This window comes from Ascaphus truei, chromosome 6, assembly GCF_040206685.1.
Source record: "Ascaphus truei isolate aAscTru1 chromosome 6, aAscTru1.hap1, whole genome shotgun sequence".
Classification (NCBI taxonomy): domain Eukaryota; kingdom Metazoa; phylum Chordata; class Amphibia; order Anura; family Ascaphidae; genus Ascaphus; species Ascaphus truei.
This window is the reverse complement of record NC_134488.1, coordinates 53,147,056-53,173,442: the sequence shown is the minus strand read 5'-3', so window position 1 is coordinate 53,173,442 and position 26,387 is coordinate 53,147,056. Positions and strand designations below refer to the sequence as shown.

General features: G+C 46.7%; 2 protein-coding genes across 4 annotated transcripts in view; both read left to right on the top strand.

Annotated features, from left to right (window-relative positions):
- Positions 1–26,387, top strand: part of RPL27A (ribosomal protein L27a) — a 240,408-nt gene that overhangs the window by 78,054 nt on the left and 135,967 nt on the right. The gene's annotated exons all lie outside the window — the stretch shown is intronic.
- SIAE (sialic acid acetylesterase) overlaps positions 570–26,387 on the top strand; it is a 77,012-nt gene continuing 51,194 nt past the window's right edge. For 2 of the 3 annotated variants that reach the window (XM_075604285.1, XM_075604284.1), the window contains exons 1-2: positions 570–658; positions 19,855–20,016. In XM_075604285.1, coding sequence (XP_075460400.1) covers positions 601–658; positions 19,855–20,016 — 220 coding nt within the window. In that variant the 5' untranslated portion in view covers positions 570–600. Of the gene's footprint in view, positions 659–1,534; positions 1,692–19,854; positions 20,017–26,387 lie in introns of those variants that run through there. The other variant, XM_075604286.1, reaches the window with a different exon arrangement.

Sequence of the window (26,387 nt, the reverse complement as noted above, 5' to 3'; positions counted from 1 at the left end):
GGTTCCTCTATAGTGAGGGATAACCAATCAGTACCCTTCCCTCAGGCTGACACTCTCGTAGTTGCTAAGGCTCGCCCTTGGATACTGGTGACACAATCCAAGAATACAAAACACACAAGGCCTTGAAAGAAGGAATTAACCCCTCCACTGCCTACACCTAACAGGACTTACACTGGAAAGGTCCAGACAGAGAAGTAGTGGCCGGAGGCTAGGCTACACTTTCATGACATTTTTCTTTCAGATCATGTGACCCCACAGCCAACAATAAAATGCATAAAGTAAATAAAGAAAATCACAATGAGAAAAATACACTAAAATCACAATAAGCTGTCATGTACAGTAAATATCCCTCGGTTTTCCATTACCTAAGATCACTATTGAGTTGATGCAGATGCAAACAGAAAAGAAGAATTACGTGTGGCATGATAAAAGTGTTGGATCTTCTTAAAATGCAGCCAAAAAAATAAAAATCTTTGCTGTGTTTAAAAAAAAAAAAGAGAGAGCGGTCTCTTTAGTATTCCCAAGCAGAAAGACAAGTTCATGTATTAGCCACACCCACATGCAAAAAGTTATAACACTTCCTGGTTTAACTTCAATTGAATGAAGATGACTCGACTTGTATTGCTGTTCCTCTCCCTCTCACTTGTCTTCATTGCAGGTATGAACGCAAACTTTCTCCAGAATAATCTTATGTTACAGTAATTACATTGCTGTACAGAATTAACAATATTAGATTAAAAAAAAAAGAGTAAAGCTTTGCTTTCTAGTGATTATACACCTGTATCCGTACAGATTGATTGGATGATGGATAGCTATACTCTTAGAAATTGAGGTTTATTAAAAATAAATTTCTAACCTTTTGTTAAATTGTAAACATCAGTGAGAAACATGTACTTCATTTATTTATTTATTCTTGCACTTATACGGGAGAAGGAGAAATTGGGTGAGGGAGGAAAGCAAAAAAAAAAAGAAGGGGTGGGGGGGGGGGGGGAAAGTTAGTAATTTAATTGGTTTTCTAAATATTTTTTTATGTGTCCTGGTTTTCACATTTGAAAATCTGGTCACCTATTTGTAACACAATGTACAGCGCCTTCACCTGTGTAGGATTCTAAGGGTAGAATGACCCCTAACACAGGACCCACATATATAAACCACATACCGGAGTATATATAAAACCGTTTACTGTATATGCAGAAAAACAGAACAATTACACTAGCAACGGTGTTACTCTGTAACACGAATGGCACAACTACCCGGTCACCTCGCAGGGCTTTATACCCACACCTTATTCCCACCCAACACCGTGTACTCCGAGTCCCAAGAGTTCCACAAGAGAGCCACAACCCCACCCTTAGGCGTGATCAGCGCCGTACTAGATAAGGTATACTGGTTGGTGCATGTGTAGAGATGATGGTACCTGCCAGGTATGTCTACACCCAGGTGTGCAGATGCTTGCTTGGAATCCCTTGCTCCAGGAGATGATCCAAGACGCCTCCGCCTCAATGGTGGGTGGCTCCCACATGGAGTGATCCACCTTTGGACAGTCTCTGCCACTGCTACTGCAGAGGATAATTCACCTTCAACAACAAGGCCAGGATATCCACGCTTCCTGGCTGGACCCTCATTAGTCTAGGTTCTACAGGACCCTGTCTCTATCCTAAGGGGAGTCCCTGCAGCAACCACAAGCTGAGGTGAGTTGGGGCCTAAAGGGCATGTCTGGCCTGGCGCAGGAGCCACTTGCTCCCTGCACATACCCACCCTCCCCTGTCTGTGTCCCAGCTTCAACTGACCCTTTTTTTTTGAGCGCGCCAAACATATCCTTCCCTCTCAGGGAATCCTGTAGCCGTATTGGCTCCCTGGCATCAGGTGACCTGTCTGCCCTAAGCACTCTGGATGTTTTAGTCCCTGGCAGACCTTTTTAGCATTGGGGCCGCGTGCACGATCTGCACTGCGCATGTACGAACTTGTAAAGGCCGCCGCTACTCTCAACTGCGCAGGCGCGACCTGGGGCTGGCCCTGCGCTACGGAGCACCTCTGCTGCCACTTGTCCCTCACAGTAATGGCCGCCGCATCTGCGCATGCACGAGCCTATCGCCAACCGCAAGTTGGCCGCCGTGTCGCTTCTGTGCATGCGCGAGCCTCCGCGCATGCGCGAACACAGTAAAGATGGCGGCGCCATGCCTCCGACGACGCCGGGAGCCCCCGGCAACACACTCGCCCCCACAGCAGCAGCCTCCACTGGGATGAGGGTAAGGGAGGGGAAACTGGAGTGCCAGAGGGGATTTGGCTACATATATATTTGTTACTGGGCATGGCAAATGTATAAAACAAAAGACAGGGGTGCCCAATGCTACATCCAATTGACAAAATATATAAAGTAATAAGTATAAACTTTAAATACTTCAATAATAATAATACTATTTACTTGGTTATTTAGTTAAACCCTTTGGCCAAAGCGTCACAAGCCTGCATACCACGTCAAGTTGTAACCAAAATTAATGCAGGTCCTACCTATATATTTGTGTTTGTGTGTATAACAAGCAGCATGGATTGCTGGTTTAAAAATATATGTACATAATTCTGTAAAGCACAATGCCCAGGAGGTTATGTTGTTTAGCTTCTTAGTTTTGACAGTGAATGTCAAACTTTTATAGCCTGCTGCCATTAACAATTTGGTTGTTTGCTCAGCTTTACCTGATTGATTTGCCTTCGTGTTATGATGTTTGATGCAGGCCACAAACCCGAAAAAAAGACTTTGAACCCTTTATAAAATATTCCTGGCCCCTTGGACAGAAAACTGCTAAATATCTATTTCTATTAACTGCTTATTAGTCTCGAAGATCATGATAGCAAGCACAATGCATGCTCTCATAACAAGTATGTCTAGCTTGGGTTGGCAGACGTCCCATATACTGTATATGGCATTGCCCCTTATTTCATTGCATTGTCTTGTTGTCCCGGAAAGATCTGTCGGGACGCATAATTGTACCGTATTTTAGTGTCTTGACGCCGGGCCGCTGACGGGGTGAAAGCTGGGACAACTGTCTCGGGCCTGGTGGCAGCTGGGGGCCCAGCAAGGGGTCGGGTCTATCCTTCTGCAGCGGTTTACTTGCCTCTTGTTTGCTGGCAGGGCCACCCCACCAACTGCAGCGTCGGGGTTGGAAATTGAGCCCAAGTCCCGAAAATGCGCGCGGGATGAGCTCTTGACCAGAGGCCGCTCTCTTCCCCCATCCGTTCTCTTCCCCCATCCGCTCTCCCCCCCATCCGTTCTCTTCCCCCATCCGCTCTCTTCCCCCATCCGCTCTCTTCCCCATCCGCTCTCTTCCCCATCCGCTCTCCCTCCCATCCGTTCTCTTCCCCCATCCGCTCTCTTCCCCCATCCGCTCTCTTCCCCATCCGCTCTCTTCCCCATCCGCTCTCTTCCCCATCCGCTCTCCCTCCCATCCGTTCGCCCCCTTCCCTCCCATCTGCTCTCGCCCCTCCCATCCGCTCTCCCCCCTCCATCCGCTCTCCCCCCTCCCATCCGCTCTCCCCCCTCCCATCCACTCTCCCCCCCATCATCCGCTCTCCCCCCCTATCTCACTCATCCCCTGTCCCCCTCATCCTCTCTCCTCCCTCTCCCCCTCATCCTCTCTCCTCCCTCTCCCCCTCATTCTCTCGCCTCCCTCTCCCCCTTATTCTCTCATCTCCCTCTCCCCCTCATCCTCTCTCCTCCCTCACCCTCTCTCCTCCCTCTCCCCTTCATCCTCTCTCCTTCCTCTCCCCTTCATCCTCTCTCCTTCCTCCCTCCTCACTCTCTCCTCCCTCTCCCCCTCATGCACTCTGCTCCCTCTCTCCTCCCTCTCACCCTCATCCTCTCTCCTCCCTCCCCCCTCATCCTCTCTCTCCCTCATCCTCACTCCTCCCTCTCCCCCTCATCCTCTCCCCCCCTCATCTCACTCCTCCACCCCCCTCATCCTCTCTCCCTCATCCTCTGACCTCTCTATCCCCCTCATCCTCTCTCTCCTCCCTCTCTCCCTCATCCTCTCTCCTCCCTATCCCCCTCATCCTCACACCTCCCACTCCCATTCATCCTCCTCATCCCTCCTCCCCTCATCCTCTCTCCTCCCTCTCCCCTTCATCCTCTCTCCTCCCTCTCCCCTTCATCCTCTCTCTTTCCTCTATCCTTTCTCCCCCTCTCCCTTCATCCTCTCTCCTCATCCTCTGACCTCTCTATCCCCCTCATCCTCTCTCTCCTCCCCCTCATCCTCTCTCCTCCCTCTCTCCTCCCTACCCCTTCGTTCCCTCTCCTCCCTCCACTTCATCCTCCCTCCTCCCTCTATCTTCACCCCCCACTCCACCTCATCCTCTCTCATCCCTCTCCTCCTCATCCTCTCTCCCTCATCCACTCTCCTCCCTCTCCCCTCATCCTCTCTCCTCCCTCTCCCCTTCATCAACGCTCCTCCCTCCCCCCTCATTCTCTCTCCCCCTTATCCTCTCTCTCACCCTCATCCTCTCCCTACCTATCCCCTTCCTCTCCCCTCATCCTCTCCTCCTCTCACCCTCTTCCTCTCTCCTCCTCTCCCCCGCATCCTCTCTCCTCCCCCTCATCCTCTCTCCTCCCTCTCCCCTTCATCCTCTCTCCTCCATCTCCCTTCATCCTCTCTCTTCCCCCTCATCCTCATCCTCTCCTCTCCCCTTCATCCTCTCTCCTCCCTCTCCCTCCCTCTCCCCCTCATCCTCTCTCCTCCTCTCCCCCTCATCCTCTCTCCTCCCTCTCCCCCTCATCTCTCTCCTCCCTCTCCCCTCCCTCTCCCCCTCATCCTCTCTCCTCCCTCTCCCCCTCATCCTCTCTCCTCCCTCTCCCCCTCCTCCTCTCTCCTCCCTCTCCCCTCCCTCTCCCCTCCCTATCCCCCTCATCCTCTCTCCTCCCTCTCCCCCTCATCCTCTCTCCTCCCTCTCCCCCTCATTCTCTCCCCTCCCTCTCCCCTTCATCCTCTCTCCTCCCTCTCCCCTCCCTCTCCCCTCCCTATCCCCCTCATCCTCTCTCCTCCCTCTCCCCCTCATCCTCTCTCCTCCCTCTCTCCCTCATCCTCTCTCCTCCCTCACCCCTTCATCCTCTCCCCTCCCTCTCCTCCCTCTCCCCTTCATCCTCTCTCCTCCCTCTCCCCCTCATCCTCTCTCCATCCTCTATACTTTCTCCCCCTCTCCCTTCATCCTCTCTCCTCCCTCTCCTCTCTCTCCCCTTCATCCTCTCTCCTCCCTCTCCCCCTCATCCTCTCTCCTCCCTCTCTCCCTCATCCTCTCTCCTCCCTCTCCCCTTCATCCTCTCTCCTCCCTCTCCCCTTCATCCTCTCTCCTCCCTCTCCCCTTCATCCTCTCTCCTCCCTCTCCCCTTCATCCTCTCTCCTCCCTCTCCCCTTCATCCTCTCTCCTCCCTCTCCCCTTCATCCTCTCTCCTTCCTCTATCCTTTCTCCCCCTCTCCCTTCATCCTCTCTCCTCCCTCTCCCCCTCATCCTTCTCTCCTCATCCTCTGACCTATCTATCCCCCTCATCCTCTCTCTCCTCCCTATCCCCCTCATCCTCTCTCCTCCCTCTCCCCCTCATCCTCTGACCTATCTATCCCCCTCATCCTCTCTCTCCTCCCTCTCCACTTCATCCTCTCTCCTCCCTCTCCCCTTCATCCTCCCTCCTCCCTCTATCTCTCTCCCCTTTCCACCTCATCCTCTCTCATCCCTCTCCTCCTCATCCTCTCTCCCTCATCCTCTCTCCTCCCTCTCCCCTTCATCCTCTCTCCTCCCTCTCCCCTTCATCCTCTCTCCTCCCTCTCCCCTTCATCCTCTCTCCTCCCTCTCCCCTTCATCCTCTCTCCTCCCTCTCCCCTTCATCCTCTCTCCTTCCTCTATCCTTTCTCCCCCTCTCCCTTCATCCTCTCTCCTCCCTCTCCCCCTCATCCTCTCTCCCTCATCCTCTGACCTATCTATCCCCCTCATCCTCTCTCTCCTCCCTATCCCCCTCATCCTCTCTCCTCCCTCTCTCCTCTCTATCCCCTTCATCCCCTCTCCTCCCTCTCCACTTCATCCTCTCTCCTCCCTCTCCCCTTCATCCTCCCTCCTCCCTCTATCTTCTCTCCCCCTTTCCACCTCATCCTCTCTCATCCCTCTCCTCCTCATCCTCTCTCCCTCATCCTCTCTCCTCCTCTCCCCTCATCCTCTCTCCTCCCTCTCCCCTCATCCTCTCTCCTCCCTCTCCCCTCCCTCTCCCCCTCATCCTCTCTCCTTTCTCTCCCCTCTCCCCTTCATCCTCTCTCCTCCATCTCCCCTTCATCCTCTCTCCTCCCTCTCTCCTCTCTATCCCCTTCATCCTCTCTCCTTCCTCTATCCTTTCTCCCCCTCTCCCCTTCATCCTCTCTCCTCCCTCTCCCCTTCATCCTCTCCCCTCCCTCTCCTCCCTCTCCACTTCATCATCTCTCCTCCCTCTCCCCCTCATCCTCTCTCCTCCCTCTCATCCTCTCTCCTCCCTCTCTCCCTCATCCTCTCCCCTTCATCCTCCCTCTCCCCTTCATCCTCTCTCCTCCCTTTCTCCCCTTCACCCTCTCTCCCTCATCCTCTCTTCTCCCTCTCCCCCTCATCCTCTTTACTCCCTCTCCCCTTCATCCTCTCTCTTCCCTCTCCCCTCCCTCTCCCCTCCCTCTCCCCTCCCTCTCCCCCTCATCCTCTCTCCTCCCTCTCCCCCTCATCCTCTCTCCTCCCTCTCCCCCTCATCCTCTCTCCTCCCTCTCCCTCATCTCTCTCCTCCCTCTCCCCTCCCTCTCCCCCTCATCCTCTCTCCTCCCTCTCCCCCTCAACCTCTCTCCTCCCTCTCCCCTCCCTCTACCCTCCCTATCCCCCTCATCCTCTCTCCTCCCTCTCCCCCTCATCCTCTCTCCTCCCTCTCCCCCTCATCCTCTCCCCTCCCTCTCCCCTTCATCCTCTCTCCTCCCTCTCCCCTCCCTATCCCCCTCATCCTCTCTCCTCCCTCTCTCCCTCATCCTCTCTCCTCCCTATCCCCTTCATCCTCTCTCCTCCCTCTCCCCTTCATCCTCTCCCCTCCCTCTCCCCCTCATCCTTTCTCCTCTCTCTCCCCTTCATCCTCTCCCCTCCATCTCCCCCTCATCCTCTCTCCTCCCTCTCCCCTTCATCCTCTCTCCTCCCTCTCCCCTTCATCCTCTCTCCTCCCTATCCCCTTCATCCTCTATCCTTTCTCCCCCTCTCCCCTCATCCTCTCTCCTCCCTCTTCTCCCTCTCCCCTTCATCCTCTCTCCTCCCTCTCCCCTTCACCCTCTCTCCTTCACCCTCTCTCCCTCATCCTCTCTCCTCGCTCTCCCCCTCATCCTCTCTCATCTCTCTCTCCTTCATCCTCTCTCCTCCCTTTCTCCTTCATCCTCTCTCCTCCCTCTCCCCTTCATCCTCCCTCTCTCCTTCATCCTCTCTTCTCCCTCTCCCCTTCATCCTCCCTCTCCCCCTCATCCTCTCTCCTCCCTCTCCCCTTCATCCTCCCTCTCTCCTTCATCCTCTCTTCTCACTCTCCCCTTCATCCTCCCTCTCCCCTTCATCCTCTCCTTCCCCCTTCATTCTCTCTCCTCCTTCCCCATTTCATTCTCTCTCCTCCTCCCCCTTCATTCTCTCTCCTTCCCCCCTCATCCTCTCTCCTTCCTCTCCCCCTCATCCTCTCACCCCCCTCTCCTCTTCATCTTCTATCTTTCCTCTCCCCTTCATCCTCTCTCCTTCCTCTCTCCTCCCTCTCCCCTCATCCTCTCCTCCCTCTCCCCCTCATCCTCTCCTTCTCTCCCTCTTCCTCTCTTCTCCCTCTCATCCTCTCTCCTCCCTCTCCCCTTCATCCTCTCTCTTCCCTCTCCCCTTCATCCTCCTTCATCCTCTCTCCTCCCTCTCCCCCTCATCCTCTCTCCTCCCTCTCTGTCACAGGAAACCAGGTACTCACACATTTAAAACCGGGATCATGTCATTGAGCAAAGCCAATAAGTTAAATAAATTGTCATTTATTCCATAGATCAGGCAAACACACATTGAATTACAATAGACAGAAAAAATACACTTACTGGGGGTGTGGGGTTGACAAACTGACTTTCCTAGTTGAAATAAACTCTGTGCCGGGGTGGACGGTACTACAATTATGCTATGATAGTACAGGAAACGCGTTCTCCGCTGACCTACGAAAGACAACCGATAGTCAGAGGAGGTAAAGGGCGGTCCTTTGGTTAGAGATCAGTGAGTCGGGCCACGCGGGGGCGTATGCCGGAAGTCTGGAGGAGGAGTTTGGATATAGGACTGATTTGGCCCCCCCCCCCCCTTTTTTTTTTCTCTCCTTACCCACCCCTTCTGATTTAGGTTCAAATGTTCTTGTTTACAAGTCTGATTATCATTTCTAAATGTATATCATTTGTACAGCAACTGTGTTGACGGATATGAAAATATGTACGGATACATGTCAAAACTTCAATAAAATTTGAGTTATTAAAAAAAAAAAAACAGTCCAGTGCTGAAGTGGGGACTTAGAAAACATTCCGGTTTAAATGTAGAGATCTTGTAATTAAATTTAGGTTGTGCAGTTTAGAACTTTTTTACAGGTTTGGCATATTGGCATAGATTGCATTGGCCACATCTGTGGAACCCAAGGGGTATACCACTGATGTGGTCGGAGGAGGTGAAGGAACTAAAAAGACTCGGGGATATAGAGGATGCCAACGTTCTGGCTTTTTAAAAAAAAAACAAATTTGGGGCCCTCTTTAGTTATTGTGTCAAGATCTGTATCAAGTTTTAGTGTATTTCAATGTCTGTGGACAATTTTTGGGATTTGATTGGCCTGTCCATTAAATTGTGTTATGAATAAGGGATTGGCAAAATCCTGTTTCTGCTCTTTTTTTACACAAACCAATGTACCCCTATCCTGAATATTTGCTTACTGAAAGGCCATATCGATATCATCTTTATCGTATCCCCTTGCTTCAAACGTGGCACTGATGGGGACGAAGCGACAGCGAAACATATGTTGGGAGAGCGTGATTGAATGCGTTGTGTCCTCTTGACCTAGGAGATAAGAAATGTTAAATTGTGCTTTCGTACTATATGAGCTACACTAACCTCACATGAAGCCAAGCACTCAGTACACTCAGCAGAGAGCGGGACTAAGGCCTCGGACATAGTGCACTGAGCGTCGCTGAGCAGTGCTCTCGCTTGCTGACGCTCGCGCTACCAGGAGCTTTTTGCTGTCCTGACAGAGGAAACAGCAAGCGCACTTGGGAGGCGTGTAGCACTGTGTGTGTGTGTGTGTGTGTGTGTGTGTGTGTGTGTGTGTGTGTGTGTGTGTGTGTGTGTGTGTGTGTGTGTGTGTGTGTGTGACTTGGTAGCTGTCAGTGTGTGTGTGTGTGTGTGTGTCACTTTGAAGTGTTCTGTGTGTTTGTGTGTCCCTGGGGAACGTGTGTGTGTGTGTGTGTGTGTGTGTGTGTGTATATTATATAATATTTAAAAAAATAAATAAAAAAAGACATGTGGTGAGAATAAATTATTTATTAACATTGTGCAACTTTGATAAATATATTCAAGCACGCACGCAAACACACACATACACATACACACATGATATATATATATATATATATATATATATATATATATATATATATATATATATATATATATATATACACACACACACAATGCACACACACAATGCACACACTATATATATATAGTATACATACAGCTATATTTGCATATTTGCTTTCCTGTGGAGGGTTTTTGTCACTTTTTTTACTCACCATAACTTAACTCAGTATATATATATATATATATATATATATACACACACACACACACAAATACACATATATACACACACACAATGCACACATACATTATATATACACACACATTATATATACACATATATATATACAGTACACACACACAAATACACATTATATATACACACACACACATGCACACATACACACACATGCACACACACACACACACGCACACAGACACACACACGCACACACAGACACACACACAGATACACACACATGCACACATACACACATGCATACACATGCATACACACACAATGCAAACACACACACACATATGCACACACAGACACACACGCATGCACACTCACACACACACACACACACACACACACACACACACACACACACACACACACACACACACACAATGCAAACACACATACACACGCACACACAGACACACACAGACACACACACAACACACACAGGAGACAGGGACCGGAGCAGAAGGGGGGCAGGGACCGGAGCAGAAGGGGGGCAGGGACCGGAGCAGAAGGGGGGCAGGGACCGGAGCAGAAGGGGGGCAGGGACCGGAGCAGAAGGGGGCAGGGACCGGAGCAGAAGGGGGGCAGGGACCGGAGCAGAAGGAGGGCAGGGACCGGAGCAGAAGGGGGGCAGGGACCGGAGCAGAAGGGGGGCAGGGACCGGAGCAGAAGGGAAACAGCGATCGGGGCAGGAGGGGGGCAGGGACCGGAGCAGAAGGGAGACAGCGATCGGGGCAGGAGGGGGGCAGGGACCGGAGCAGAAGGGAAACAGCGATCGGGGCAGGAGGGGGGCAGGGACCGGAGCAGAAGGGAGACAGCGATCGGGGCATCACCCTCTCCCCTCCTACACAAACACACACAACACAATGCCTTCTGTCTTCTGTCTGGTAATGGCGGCTCTGCAGGGAACCGGCTGCAGCCCCATTGGATGGGAGCGGTCACATGACCGCTCCTCCGCTTCCCCGAGCACCAAATATATCAGTTTGGCGCTCGGGGAAGAGTTTCTCCTGCTCAGCGTGCATCAGCGCGCTTCAGCAGGGAGAAACTATAGCCGCGCTGATAACAGATGCAGGGGCGTTCTGCATCTGTTCAGCGCGGCTCAGCCTGCCTCAGCACGCCTGAGTGCTCTATGGCCCGGGCCTAACGCTCACTGCAAGAGTGGCCCAGAATAGGAGATTTCTATATGTTTACCAAATCTCTTTTAAAGCAACTATCTTGCACTAATTTAGCCAGGCTAACCTCACATAGAGGGAAGCATTCAGTATACCCGGCAGCGAGTGGAATCAATGCTCACTGCAGGCGTGGCCCAACGAAGGAGTTGTGTGTGTGTGTATATATATATATATACAGTGTTCGACAAACCTATACATTTGCACGCCCCGGGCGAGTGGATTTAATATCGTGGCGAGCTCCTATTGGCCCAAGCAGCACACGTGTGGTACTAGGTGGCGAGTAGATTTTTTTGTTCGGCGAGTAGATTTTTTGGTGATTTGTCGACCACTGTATATATATATATATATATATATATATATTTATATATATTTATATATATATATATATATATATATATATATATATATATATATATATATACACACACTGAACAGCTTCTATCCTGTATAGGCTGGAAAGTGCAGCCTCAGAATGCATGCACTCCATCCCACAGTTTGGCAAGTGCTGGAACTGAGGGATGAGGGATCCAGACCAGAGTTTGTTTGCTGCCTGATTTCTGTCACCTGTCCTGCTAGATAGAAATCAGGTATTTAAGGCTGATTTCCTGGTTCCTCTCCCCAAGAGACTGGAGACAGGAAGGATGCTGGAAGCGGAGAGGGGAAAAGCCTCTCCCCAAACAGGTTAAATCATTCAGTTCTTTTCTCAAATTGCAAAGTTCCTTATGTTTGTTTGTTGGAAGCAAGCAAGCTGTCCCAACCCCAGTCAGGGTGAACCTCAGTTAAGTTATTGCTCAGATGAGCAGGGTTTTGTTTTGCTTCTGTTTCTTTTGTATGCAGTGTGGCAGTCTCAGTGCCTGGGACTGAATAAACCAGGCAGTAGCCTGTTTAAAGGAACAGCACGTTACGCCTCGTCATTTAACCTACCCTAAAAGACCGTATTCGAGCAGTCCCGGACAGACGGCAGAGCCCCGGAGTAAGCCGTTTGTCACATATGGTGGAGAATGCGGGCAGAATACTAAAAGGTCTGCGGCTAAAAGAACTTTTAAAAAAAAAAAAAGGTTTTTTTTCCAAACAAGATGGAAGATGTGGTGAGTGCGTTGGTACGCAATGTCGCTGCCCAGAAAGAGACGAATGCAGCCCTGCAAGAGGCGAATGCAACCCAGCAACAGGCGAATGCAACCCAGCAACAGGCGAATGCAACCCAGCAACAGCTGCTAATAGCCCAGCAACAGGCAAATGCAACCCAGCAACAGACGAATGCAGCCCTGCAAAACGCGAATGCAACCCAGCAAGAGACAAACCGCTTGCTCAGAGAGGAGCAACAACGGTTCGCCCAGGTTGTACAGCAGGAACTCGAGGTCCTGAGAGAGGCTATCATTAAGACTCCACTGGCAGAGGCAACCCCAGTCCCAAAAATGACCAGGGCAAGCCACTGCCTTCAGAAGATGGGGCCCTCGGATGATGTTGAAACCTATCTTCTCACTTTTGAACACACGGCACAGAGAGAGGATTGGCCAGAAGCTGAGTAGGCCAGTCTAATCGCACCCTTCTTAAGCTCGGCGTAACCACGGCTGTTCGCGCCCAAAGGTTCAACGCATGGTCCATCACATTGGATAAAGCCACCCGATCCCAGATGTATGACCTCATCCACCTCGCCCGGAAGTGGCTACAACCCGAGATCAACTCAGCAAGCCACATCGTGGAACGGTTGGTTATGGACCAGTTCTTGAGGAAACTTCCCTCTGCCCTACGCCGTTGGGTCAGTCAGAGTGACCCCCACAATGCAGACGAGCTGGTGGCCCTCGTAGAAAGGTACAATGCAGCAGAAGAGCACCTGCAACCCACAGTCATGGATTATCCCCACTACCCAAGGTTCCAGGACTCTTCCAGAGACGGTAAAAGGGTACCAGGGTTAAGGGGGGCTGAAGAGCAATGACCGCCTTCACACAGCACCAGCAACAGTGGCTCGCATACTAAGGGCAACAGCCAACATGGAGAGCCGAAAAAGGGCTCTAAGTGGGACACAGACTATGTACCTAAATGTGTAAATTGTTATGAGAGGGGCCACACCGCGAAAGTTTGCCCACTAACTATTGAACCAATGCAATGCAACAGCGTTGAACCTTATTCGTTGTGGTCTCAATGTATGGGCCCTAGCCCAGAGGACCCCTTGAATAACCATCTCTGGGCATTTGTAAAGGTAAATGGTAAGAGGGTTCGAGCACTACTTGACTTTGGGAGTATGCTTACACTAGTGTCCGAATACCTGTTGCCCATTGGGAAAAAACAGGTAAACAGGTCACAAAGAGTGGCAATTTGTTGTATACATGGGGATAATCAGGAATATTCCACTGTTGGGGTTCTTATTGAAACAGAGTTTGGTTCTTCAGATTTCAAAGTGGGTATAGTACCCAAACTGGCACAAGATGTGTTAATAGGGACCGACTTTCCCCATTTTCTAAAAATGTGGTCCTCCTCTCAGAATAGCGCCCAGAGTTCAATAGCAGACCATAAAGAAGTAACAAAAGAAACAAATCCTTTCCCTTTTTCAGAAATGGAGGTTGACGAGGGCCCAAATAAAAAGGGGAAAGAGGAAGAGTGCTGTAAAATTCCCTTTCCCATGGCCACCTTTGTAGGGAATACCGCAAATCAAGATGTTGAACAGGCGCTTACCACCCCAGAACAGGGTAAGACCTTCGCTGACCTAGAGGTCAGTCCTGGGAGTTTTAAGAAGGCCCAGTGGGAAGACCCCACATTAGCAGAAGCAAGGGGGAATATACGGGACCAGAATAGTACTCCTGGCCAACCAGATAGGTCACTTGCCTACCCCTACTTCGAGGTAGAAAATGACCTAGTATATCGGGTTGATAGGAGGAAATCCATTATAACTAAACAATTGTTGGTGCCACGGACATTCCGTAATGTAGTATTACACCTCGCACATAGTCACCCATTGGGGGGACACTTACGGGTGGAAAAGACAAAAGAAAAGGTTCTCAGAAACTTCTATTGGCCTGGGGTTCTGGCAGAAATTACAAATTATTGCTCCTTATACCAAGAATGTCAGATCACCACCCTGTTCAAAGCGTATCGTAGCCCATTGGTATCCCTTCCCATAATAGACCATTTGACCGGATTGCTATGGATCTAGTAGGACCCCTAATAAAGTCTGCATGGGGACATCAGCATATACTGTATTGGTAATATTAGATTATGCCACCCGATATCCGGAGGCAATTCCCCTACGTAGCACCTCTGCTAAAAACATAGCAAAAGAGTTAATAGTCCTGTTTACCCGGGTCGGAATTCCTAAAGAAATCTTAACTGACCAGGGAACACCATTTATGTCCCAAGTAACAAAAGAGTTATGTAAACTCCTAAAAATCAAGCATCTCAGAACCTCAGTCTATCATCCACAAACAGATGGTTTTGTGGAACGATTCAATAAAACCTTAAAAAGCATGTTACGCCGGGCGGTCGATAAGGATGGGAAAAACTGGGATTGTTTGTTACCATACCTGTTATTTGCCATTAGGGAGGTTCCCCAATCATCCACAGGCTTCTCTCCGTTTGAACTATTGTATGGCCGACACCCAAGGGGCTTACTGGATATAGCCAAAGAGACTTGGGAACACGAGGTTACCCCATACAGAAGTGTAATAGAACATGTTGCCCAGATGCAGGACCGCATAGCTGCGGTCCTACCTATAGTGAGGGAACACATGGAAAAAGCTCAAGAGGCACAGAGGAATACGTATAATAATGGTACTAGGGTCAGAATTTTTTATCCAGGCGATAGGGTGCTAGTTCTGGTTCCCACCATAGAGAGTAAATTCCTTGCTAAGTGGCATGGGCCATATGAGGTCTTGGAAAGACTGGGAGAAGTAAATTACAAGGTGAGACAGCCAGGTAGGAGGAAACCTGAGCAAATTTACCATGTAAACCTACTTAAGCCCTGAAAGATTGAGAGGTCTTATTAACCCTAGTACCCCCAGGTCCGTCAGAGAATCGAGAAACTGACCCAGAGGTTAGCATAGCTGAAACCCTGTCCATTCATCAGAAACGAGAGGTCCAGAACCTAGTGAGAAGAAACAAATAAGTCTTCGCTGCAAAGCCAGGTAGAACTAGGGTAATTGAACATGACCTAGTCTCTGAACCGGGGGTCCGAGTTAACCTTAAACCGTACCGAATCCCAGAGGCCAAAAGAAAGGCTATAAGTTTAGAGGTTAAAAAAATGCTAAAACTAGGTGTAATTGAGGAATCGCAGAGTGGGTGGAACAGCCCTATAGTTTTAGTCCCAAAACCAGACGGTACAACAAGGTTTTGCAATGACTACCGTAAACTAAACGCTGTGTCAAAATTTGATACTTATCCTATGCCCAGGGTTGATGAACTGGTAGAGAGACTGGGCAAAGCCCGATATCTCACGACCCTAGACCTAACAAAAGGGTACTGGCAGGTTCCCCACACAGAAAGGGCAAAAGAAAAGACAGCCTTCTAAACCCCAGACGGCCTCTTTCAGTATAGGCTGCTGCCTTTTGGCTTACATGGAGCTCCCGCCACATTCCAAAGAATGATGGATAAAATTTTAAAACCACATGCTCGGTATGCTGCCGGCTATCTGGATGATGTGGTAATCCATAGTGAAGATTGGCAATCCCACCTTCCAAAGGTCCAAGCTGTGCTTGACGCAGTTCGGTCTGCTGGACTAACTGCTAACCCCGCTAAATGCACTATTGGTCTGGAGGAGGCCAAGTATCTGGGGTATTCTATTGGCAGAGGTTTACTCAAACCCCAAACACTCAAAGTAGAGGCGATACAAAATTGGCCAAGGCCAGTTACAAAAAAACAAGTAAGGACTTTTTTGGTATTAATTGGCTACTATAGAAGGTTTATTCCCAATTTTGCAACTAAGGCAACCCCACTAACCGACCTCACAAAAGCAAGAGGGCCGCTAATGGTAAAGTGGTCCCCCGAAACCGAACAGGTCTTTAGAAGCCTGAAAGAAGCTCTCTGTGCCAAACCAGTGTTGGTCACACCTGACTTCTCTAAAGAGTTTTTAGTCCAAACCGACGCATCTGAGGTAGGGCTGGGGGCTGTACTCTCCCAGGAGTCTCAAAGTGAGGAGCACCCCATCCTTTATTTAAGTAGGAAACTAAATCCCCAGGAGAAAAATTACTCCATAGTCTCGCAATAAAGTGGGCTGTAGAGACGCTCAAATACTATCTGTTGGGGAGAAAATTCCGGTTAGTCACAGATCATGCACCCCTCACCTGGATGTGTCAAAACAGAGAGAAGAATGCTAGAGTGACCAGGTGGTTCCTAAGCCTACAACCCTTTAAATTTTCTGTGGAGCACAGGTCAGGGCACAAACATGGCAATGCTGACGGGTTGTCAAGGATGCACTCCCTAATATCCATGGTCGCTCATCCCTCGAGGTCTGAGCTGGGGGGGAGGATATGTGACAGAAACCAGGGGATGGTAATAAATTCCATATATAGGGTTCCCAGGATACTGAACAGCTTCTATCCTGTTTAGGCTGGAAAGTGCAGCCTCAGAATGCATGCACTCCATCCCACAGTTTGGCAAGTGCTGGAACTGAGGGATGAGGGATCCAGACCAGAGTTTGTCTGCTGCCTGATTTCTGTCACCTGTCCTGCTAGATAGAAATCAGGTATTTAAGGCTGATTTCCTGGTTCCTCTCCCCTGTCCCCAAGAGACTGGAGACAGGAAGGCTGCTTTTCTCAAATTGCAAAGTTCCTTATGTTTGTTTGTTGGAAGCGGGCAAGCCGCCCAACCCCTGTCAGGGTGAACTTCAGTTAAGTTATTGCTCAGATGAGCAGGGTTTTGTTTTGCTTTTGTTTTCTTTTGTATTCAGTGTGGCGTCTGAAGGGCTTCACAAATTTAGACTACTGAGTAGAGCACCCCAGGTCTGGGATCTCAGCAGCGCCTCTCGCGCATGCGCGGATACTACCAAGATGGCGGCCCCCTGCAAAGGTAGCCTGCTGACACGCATGACGTCAGACCGGCGCACGGCCATTTTTGGCGCGAATTTTGAATGTTGTAATTGGTTAAGTGTTATTAGATGGTGTATATAAAGATTTCCCTTGTCCCTACCCCTTATACTCCTTGATAAAGGACCCCTATGGTCCGAAACGTGTAGGAGTTTTTGTCTCACCTTGTAGGGGTTATGTTTGTGAGTACTACTGAATAAATAGATTTTTATATTTTTCTACCACCTGACTCCCTGGCAGTGCTCTGTTTTTTGCCTTTTGCTTCTCTCACTGGACTACTTCATGCAGATTGCACGCCATCTGGAAATATCAAGCAGGACTTTCAAGGACAGACAGAGTGGGTAAGATTTATTGTGTAGCCATGCTGTAAAATGGTCTGCAGTTGTCTCTCCTGCTGGCAGTAAACCTGGTAAGTTACAGGGATGCCAGCAGTAATCATGGAGGTTTGCCCTCACACCCTGGTGAGGTGCCCTATGTATGGATGGGAGTGGCTACATACTCTGAGTCCACAGTTATTGACATCAGAGATGTGCCTGTTTCCTGAGGTATATAAGGCACAGCACTGCCCAAAGTTAGTGTGTTGGGGGAGAGCGGTGGAGAGAGTTGAAGGAATAAGTCTGTGTTGAGAATTGGGAAATGAAGGGCCCACTAGTGCAGTAACTAGTGGCCCGTTTCTACATCAAGTAGCATCAAGCCTGACAAGGCCACACTGTGTCCAGGGATCTGGCACAGGGGTGATCTCCCTGCGGGGAGAGGGGATCCCACTCCATTGGGAGGGCGTACCTTTTCAAGGACAGTACGGCGAGATGTGCGGCTGAGCTAACCGCTGCAAGGGGCAGTCTGTCCATACCATCACCAATAAAGATGCCCTGTTCAAAAACAACCCCACTGTGTGAGTGTGAAGTTACTCTCCAGTGGAAGTCACCACCAAGAAGGAGTTCCTCATCAGACCCATCTCCCTGCGGACGCAGAGATCCTGATGAGCTGGAGGCACTGCACGTGATATAGGTAGGACTCGCACACACTACCTCAGCTGCCTGTCTGGATTGACAATCCCCGAACACCATCATGCGGGAGACTCAGGAGTCCTGTTGCCGACAGGTGCACCACCAGACACGACCATGTAATGGGGACTGGATAGACCACAGGGCCCAATATGAGATTGGGTGGGTCATACTAGAGGGATTTCCCGTTACAATTGTATTAATCATTGTGATCTTTATAGATGAGTACTATTTATTACACCGTGAGGTCTCCAATGAGGTTACTTTAGGGTGTTTTTTAGCACTCCTATTTTCAGGAGACGAGTGTTTTAGTGACTCACACATCACAGTCTTGATACCCACTCCGTCACACATTCTGCCCGTCAGTCCTGCGTTATTATTTTGGACACTTATACTCGAAGTTCCACCATCTCTGGAGTACCCATTTCTCCATATACCCATATGCGTCCATACAGGGGCAGACCGCGCGGACGCGTCCCCACATGCTGAGCGATCAGACTGCCTAAAGGCAGTGATCACGTCTATACAGCGTGCGGGCGCGTGGAAGCGGGAGGGGGCGAGCTCCGTGACATCGCTGGCACGCCCATAGACACGCCCCCGGACGGCGTGCATACTAAGGCCAGGGAACGCTTTCCCTCAGCCTCCTTGCGCCTCCGCACGGCTGCAGTGTCTATGGACGCAGCCTTAACGTGAAAGTAAAGCTACAGGGAGTTTGTTACCGTGGTTACCAGTTTATTTTCATTTTAAATATTTAATTTCTCTGAAACGATTTAAGCAAATTGTCTGAAAATGTAGTACAATTTGCAAATAATAACATTTAATGTGTGGCCACAAAATCAAGTTGCTGTCTTTCCTTCTCTCACTCATCCAACAAGACATTTACAATCTTTGGACTCTTCCTCAAATGCAAAATGTTAGCTTAAGTTGTTATTTTGACGCAACTTGCACTGGAATATACCCGCGCCATACAGCGTCTATGTATAATTCTTAGTTGTACCATTTCCGGTATGTCCCTGAAGAGATGAGGGATTTATAGAGCATGTGGGAGGTGATAGGGTGGAGTTACATTTGCATATTGACACAGGTCTATGTATTACGAAATGTGCGGCTTGCGTTACTTTTCTTAATGGTTTTTTATTGCGTTGTTTTACTCTGTCACCTTAAAAGTGGCGTGTTCTTTTTTTGCACAGAATACTAGTGCAGCAGGTGCCAATTTCTACAGCTGTAGGAATACACTTAATAAATATGATGCATTTTAGACAGAAAAAAAAGCTAATTTAAAAGCAAATACAGATCACTTTCTTGATACATAGACACCACTATGTTTAGTAGCAGGGATAGCATACAGGATGGTGAACATAATACGATGTAATCTATATACAGTATGTGGCATATAGATGAGAGAGAGAGAGAAGAGGTCATATTCACTTAACCTTATTCGATTTTCAATGTTACTTAACCAGAAAACAATAAAACACACACATAGTAATAAAACATACAGAATTTGCCAATACAAAATATATAATTTGCCTGATTTTTTTTTAACAACAATGTTATCATTATTGTGTCTTTGACGTTGTTAGCATGAAATACCTCAAAATAGTGTAACTTATGCTTCACAGGGGGAGATGGAAGTACCTGTGAATGCACTTGAGATACATGTGAAATGTGCTCATTTAAATATATTGTATATATTTCAATTATTTCTCCCTCTCTCTCTCTCTCTCTCTCTCTCTCTCTCCTAATGTATGAAATTTCTGTAAAGCATAGCATGCATGTAGATATAAACACTATTATTATAATAATAATAATGTATTTGTCTATTCCAGATTCTGAGTTTCAGTTTGCATCATATTATGGAGATTATATGGTACTGCAGAAAGAGCCGTCTAAAGCTTTAATATGGGGCTACGGTGATGTTGGAGCAAATATTACTGTCTCTATTTTCAAAGGATTGGAGACCATCACTAAAAAGGCTGTGCAAATAAATGGTAACAAATTAATCTATATATTACTTAAAAATGTAGCTATTCACTTTGTATTAATGAAAAAGGGATTAATTATTTAAACATATTCAGACTTTGATACTGCTCTAAATGAGGTATTTAAAGATTATGTTCTGTTGCCACTGTAATTTAGCTTGTTTGTTCATGACTTCAGCACTTATTCAGTATGCATTGTAGTCGTAGCCCTGTGCTAACGAAGATTTTATTCCCATTCATTTGAATGGAGCTAAACTCTTCTTGAGCACTCATAAGTAGCTTCACAGTTTATACAAGTATTCCCCATGTGGAAGGGTGCATAGCCATCAAGCATTTTTGGTAAATGAATAATCAGTAACCAACTAATCAGATCAAATTCATTATAGAGTCTATTGACTTTATCTTAAGGCATAATTATTTTGTTTTGATGCTACTTATTATTTATAAACATTAGGCACCGCTATGGGCACAAAATTTGCTCCATCTTTCGCAAATTTGTATATGGCATGGTGGGAGCCCCAGACGGTCGACAGTGTACCTCCCGTGCAACTAATAGCATGGCGGATGTACAGTACATTGACGATATTATCATCATCTGGGAGGGAGATGAGAACTCATTCTGTGAATTTGTATTTGAGCTAAATAACAACAGCTACAATCTCAAATTCAGTGGGGAAAATAGTGACGTATCTATTCACTACAGGCATACCCCGCATTAACGTACACAATGGGACTGGAACATGTATGTAAAGCGAAAATGTACTTAAAGTGAAGCACTTAATAAAGAAAATATAGGGTGCTCAAACCCAGGACGACTCTGTTCAGTTCAATGAGTGATAAACATTTAACCCTGGAGATACCAGTGGGAGTGGGTGGTGAATATATAGACTTGTAAGTCCTCAATAACAGCTGTTAAGCTTAACCATAAGAGTCTAAACACCATGAAGAACCCACTCACGTCATCTCCAGGGGTGATGGAAAGGCGTGCCAGCCATGAGGGATCCGAAGTCCAGTGATAGGCAGAAGGAAAAAACGAATGGCGCACAGCCAGGGAGCCAGGTGTAGAGTAAAACTGCTTCTTTATTTGTGCATGCAGAGAGACAACAGGAGATCCCCTTGATGGGACAAGGACAGGAACCTCCTACGCGTTTCGGACCTGGGGGTCCTTTATCAAGGAGTGTGGGGTGTGCTGGGATAAGGCACCTTAAATACCTGAGCAATAATGGGTGAATTGAGAAAATCTGTGCGAAATTGGCCCTCCGCCCAGTGCGCATGCGCGTGACATCACTCGTGGCGCCGCGCCGACCACCCAAAGGCTTGTGGGTAAGGACCGCCCATGGTGAGTGTCCGCGCATGCTCAGACTGGAACGTGAGGCTAGCAAAGCTCATCCAGTCTGTATCACTACTCCTGCCCTCAGTGACGTCACCGCGGGTCTCCGATAGGCCGGTACATGTCGCTGCATCACCAATGATGGTGCTGAACAGCCGTCATTGCACCAATCATACCAGGTCCCCTGCGCTCACACTAAAGGCTATTGCAGTGTACACAGACTGGGGCTGACTAAAATAAACACTCACTAATGCCCCACAACAAGAGCAAATCCATATAAACAAATCTTAAGATATACTTGTTGTGAGTTGGTGTTCTCATCCCTGCTGATCCCACATATAAAAAGACATACAGTGTAACATATATGACACCCTACTAAAATAACCACAACAATATCCTCATTATGCACTGTGCATTTTGAGATATTGTTCAAAACATATCTATACAAAGGATTAAATTAAAAACAAAATATACATTAAGCAAGACTTTTTTTGTATGCCTTCTCTTCCAAGTCCCCAAGGCTGAGGAAGAACAAATGTATGTTACTTTAATACAAGCAATTATCACTCTGCTTTGCTAATAAGCCATCAACATGATTAATATTACACAAACAGGTTGTATTTCCAACTGTAGGCGACTTAAGGTACTTGGTTTAAAGTTACAATTTTATAACTATAATTTTGACCACTATCAATTTTTTGAGATTTTCCAAGGGTTCCCAATTTGTTTGGGGGTAGAGTGCAACCGTAGTCAAAGCAAGACCACCATGAGTTATCTCACACCGAGTGAATTAGTATTATGCTGGGAAGAGGATGCTAATCTTTTTATTTTCTATCTATAATATAAGAGTGTTGTAATATAATTGATTAATATTTATGCAAAAAATGGGACAGGTTCCATTCTACGTTTAGACCCCAGGGAGTTCTAGTCTGGAGCATGAATATCCAGTAAGCCTCCCTGCGGTCTAGGAGGTTGAGCAAATCACCTCCTCTTTCTTTAGGGAAGATTTTTTCAACACTCTTATATTATAGATAGAAAATAAAAAGATTAGCATCCTCTTCCCAGCATAATACTAATTCACTCGGTGTGAGATAACTCATGGTGGTCTTGCTTTGACTACGGTTGCACTCTACCCCCAAACAAATTGGGAACCCTTGGAAAATCTCAAAAAATTGATAGTGGTCAAAATTATAGTTATAAAATTGTAACTTTAAACCAAGTACCTTAAGTCGCCTACAGTTGGAAATACAACCTGTTTGTGTAATATTAATCATGTTGATGGCTTATTAGCAAAGCAGAGTGATAATTGCTTGTATTAAAGTAACATACATTTGTTCTTCCTCAGCCTTGGGGACTTGGAAGAGAAGGCATACAAAAAAAGTCTTGCTTAATGTATATTTTGTTTTTAATTTAATCCTTTGTATAGATATGTTTTGAACAATATCTCAAAATGCACAGTGCATAATGAGGATATTGTTGTGGTTATTTTAGTAGGGTGTCATATATGTTACACTGTATGTCTTTTTATATGTGGGATCAGCAGGGATGAGAACACCAACTCACAACAAGTATATCTTAAGATTTGTTTATATGGATTTGCTCTTGTTGTGGGGCATTAGTGAGTGTTTATTTTAGTCAGCCCCAGTCTGTGTACACTGCAATAGCCTTTAGTGTGAGCGCAGGGGACCTGGTATGATTGGTGCAATGACGGCTGTTCAGCACCATCATTGGTGATGCAGCGACATGTACCGGCCTATCGGAGACCCGCGGTGACGTCACTGAGGGCAGGAGTAGTGATACAGACTGGATGAGCTTTGCTAGCCTCACGTTCCAGTCTGAGCATGCGCGGACACTCACCATGGGCGGTCCTTACCCACAAGCCTTTGGGTGGTCGGCGCGGCGCCACGAGTGATGTCACGCGCATGCGCACTGGGCGGAGGGCCAATTTCGCACAGATTTTCTCAATTCACCCATTATTGCTCAGGTATTTAAGGTGCCTTATCCCAGCACACCCCACACTCCTTGATAAAGGACCCCCAGGTCCGAAACGCGTAGGAGGTTCCTGTCCTTGTCCCATCAAGGGGATCTCCTGTTGTCTCTCTGCATGCACAAATAAAGAAGCAGTTTTACTCTACACCTGGCTCCCTGGCTGTGCGCCATTCGTTTTTTCCTTTAAAGTGAAGCACTGCCTGTTTCTCACTTATCGATGCATGTACTGTACTGCAATAGTTATATACGTGCATAACTGATGTAAATAAGGCATGTGTAACAGGCTCTATAGTCTCCCCGCTTGAGCACTGCTTCGGTACAGGTAGGGAGCCGGTATTGCTGTTCAGGATGTGCTGACATGCGCATGCGTGAGCTGCCGTTTGCCTATTGGGCGATTATGTCCTTACTCGCTAGTGTACTTAAAGTGAGTGTCCTTCAACCGGGGTATGCCTGTATTTAGACTTAGAAATATTCATTGATCAAAATAAAATGTGCACAAAAACATTCTTTAAAGACACAAATGTGAACTCCTACATTCACCCATCCAGCTGCCATCAAAAACAATGGGTTGACAATATACCCTTCAATCAATTTGCAAGATTGAAGAGGAATTGCACCCATGTAGATCATTATCACACCCAAGCAAAGTTTTTAAAAAACAGATTCCTTCAAAAGGATTACAATGAACAACTAATTGATAATTCCATGACTGAAGTCAATAAAAAGGAACAGAAAGATTTATTGCAATACAAAAGGAGACCTAAAAAGATTGAGTCAGTGAGAGAAGTGGACAATACAGTGACACTTGAAATAACATTAAATGCACTTATGCCTGTCCTCTTGGATGTTGAAACTTTAAATAAAAAATCTAACAAAAATCAGTTTCCGGCGTTTGTCACACAGTACAATCAAGCCCATCAAGCAATACAGAAGGCTTTAAACAAACACTGGCATATCCTGGCTTTGGATCCCATCCTCAGTTCTACTTTGAATTCCCAACCTAAAGTTATATATAAACGGGCACAAAATTTAAAGAGGATCTTGGCTTCCAGCCAATTAAGAGGCCGCACTCGGGATGTTAAGTGCAACAAATGTAAAATCTGCAAACAAATGTGTACTAAAAAGGAGGCAACCTCTTTTGTTACAAAGAAACGTTATAAGATACATTTTTTTTATAAATTTCCTGTCCACTTATGTGGTATATTTTATCCAATGTGAGTGTGGGTTCCAATATAACGGAAAAACCAAGAGAAAGTTAAAAGTCCGAAGATTGGAGCACATACGGAATATTAAACATATTCCAACATTTTTTGAGACGAACCAACCACTAACTCATTTACTCAAACACTTTTTGGGAACTCATGATTGCGATCCAACTAAACTACAGTTTATGGGTATTGAAATTGTACCTGCTATAAAAAGATTAGGGAACAGAGACCTCCGGTTGACTAAACGTAAATAATTTTGGATAAATACATTCAAGTCCAAATTTACCGGAGGTCTAAATGACTACATTTAATTAATACCATTCCTTAAAGAGTAGTCTTAGGTTTCAGATGCCATGAATTCTGTTTTTGTTTTTTGTTTTTTTTGCAAGAAATCGCTTTCACTTTTGTCAAACTTGTTTTTTGCTGAATCTTTTCTTGCGGAATTTTTGGCAGAATCTTCTGTGTTAACAAGTTCCTTTTCTTTACTGTTTACAACTATTTGTTTGAATTGGTGTTAATATTTTTGTCTGGGATGTTCTGACAGTTACTACTTACGAGTGGTTAATGGGCAACATTTATTTTTCCAGATATTGTGTAATTTCTACCAATTTTGGTATTTATTATACTAACTATGTCTTAATTATAAATGTAATCATTTGTGTTTATTATTGTCTGCTATTCTCAGTATATGCAGAACTCTGGGGGCAATTAAATATATACACTTAATATTATATATTTTTCTATATATATCTTTTGTACATAATAAATTTATGTTATATAAAACATAATTCACATATACACATTTCACATATTATTGAATACATTAATATTCATATATGCACTATTTATATTGGCCTTAATATTATATTGTTTTTGGTCACTTATTCACATGCACACTAAGTTTCACAAAGTGAGTTGTAGCATGTATTAACTTGTCTGCCACTCCCTCACATTAATCCCAGCTGGCAGCATCCTGCATCTGGTGAGTTGATTCAATTGGAGAAATCCCATTGGATGTGCTAGTCTTTGTAAGCTCCCAGGCAGCCCCAATACGTGTACTCCTGACGAAGTACGTTGTACGAAACGCATAGAGGTCACGAGGGTCTGCTGCGGAGCATCCTCCAGCTGAGAGGTGTACCAGTGGAGACAAGAGAACGCGACCAACGGGGCATCGGTCCGGACCAGCTGTACATCTATTCCTTTGGATCCCACCTCCGGATCTCCCGGTTATACCTCAGCAGTCATTTAGCTAGATTGTAAATTAATTTTTCTTTATATTGTTTGATTATTGTAAATGCTATCCACATTTGTGGAATATTTTTATGATATAAATTTATATTGCCTATACTTAGTGCGCCCTCTCTGTTTTTTCTTTGTGTCTTTTGCTGGGTGAGCCCCCTTTTGGGAGCTCACACATTTTAGGCGATTAAGGAGTTCTCCTTACGGAAGTCAGCAAAAGTATAGAACTACTTCTCTGAGGATAGCACGAGCGCGGATTGCAATCAAAAACCTCTCTAATGTTTCAAAACACGGAGGTGAAAGATTCCCAAGAAAAGCAGCTGCTACACTCACAAATGTAGAAGATTTTCAAGCCTTTCAAAGATGATAATACTTTGTTGTTGAATAGATACTGTGTGTAGTTGGCGCTGTCCTCTAGGATAGCCTCAAAGATACAAGAGGAAAGGACATACTGTAGTGCAAAACATATTTTACTATAATGTATAAGAAACACAAATTAAAAACTCACAAACATGTAGGTAACAGGTAGAGAGGACACGCAGGAGTCCAAATAGATACCAGCTGCTGGAACTCGTGTGTTGGCTTGATAAGCCTGTCACGGGAGACCAGAACTC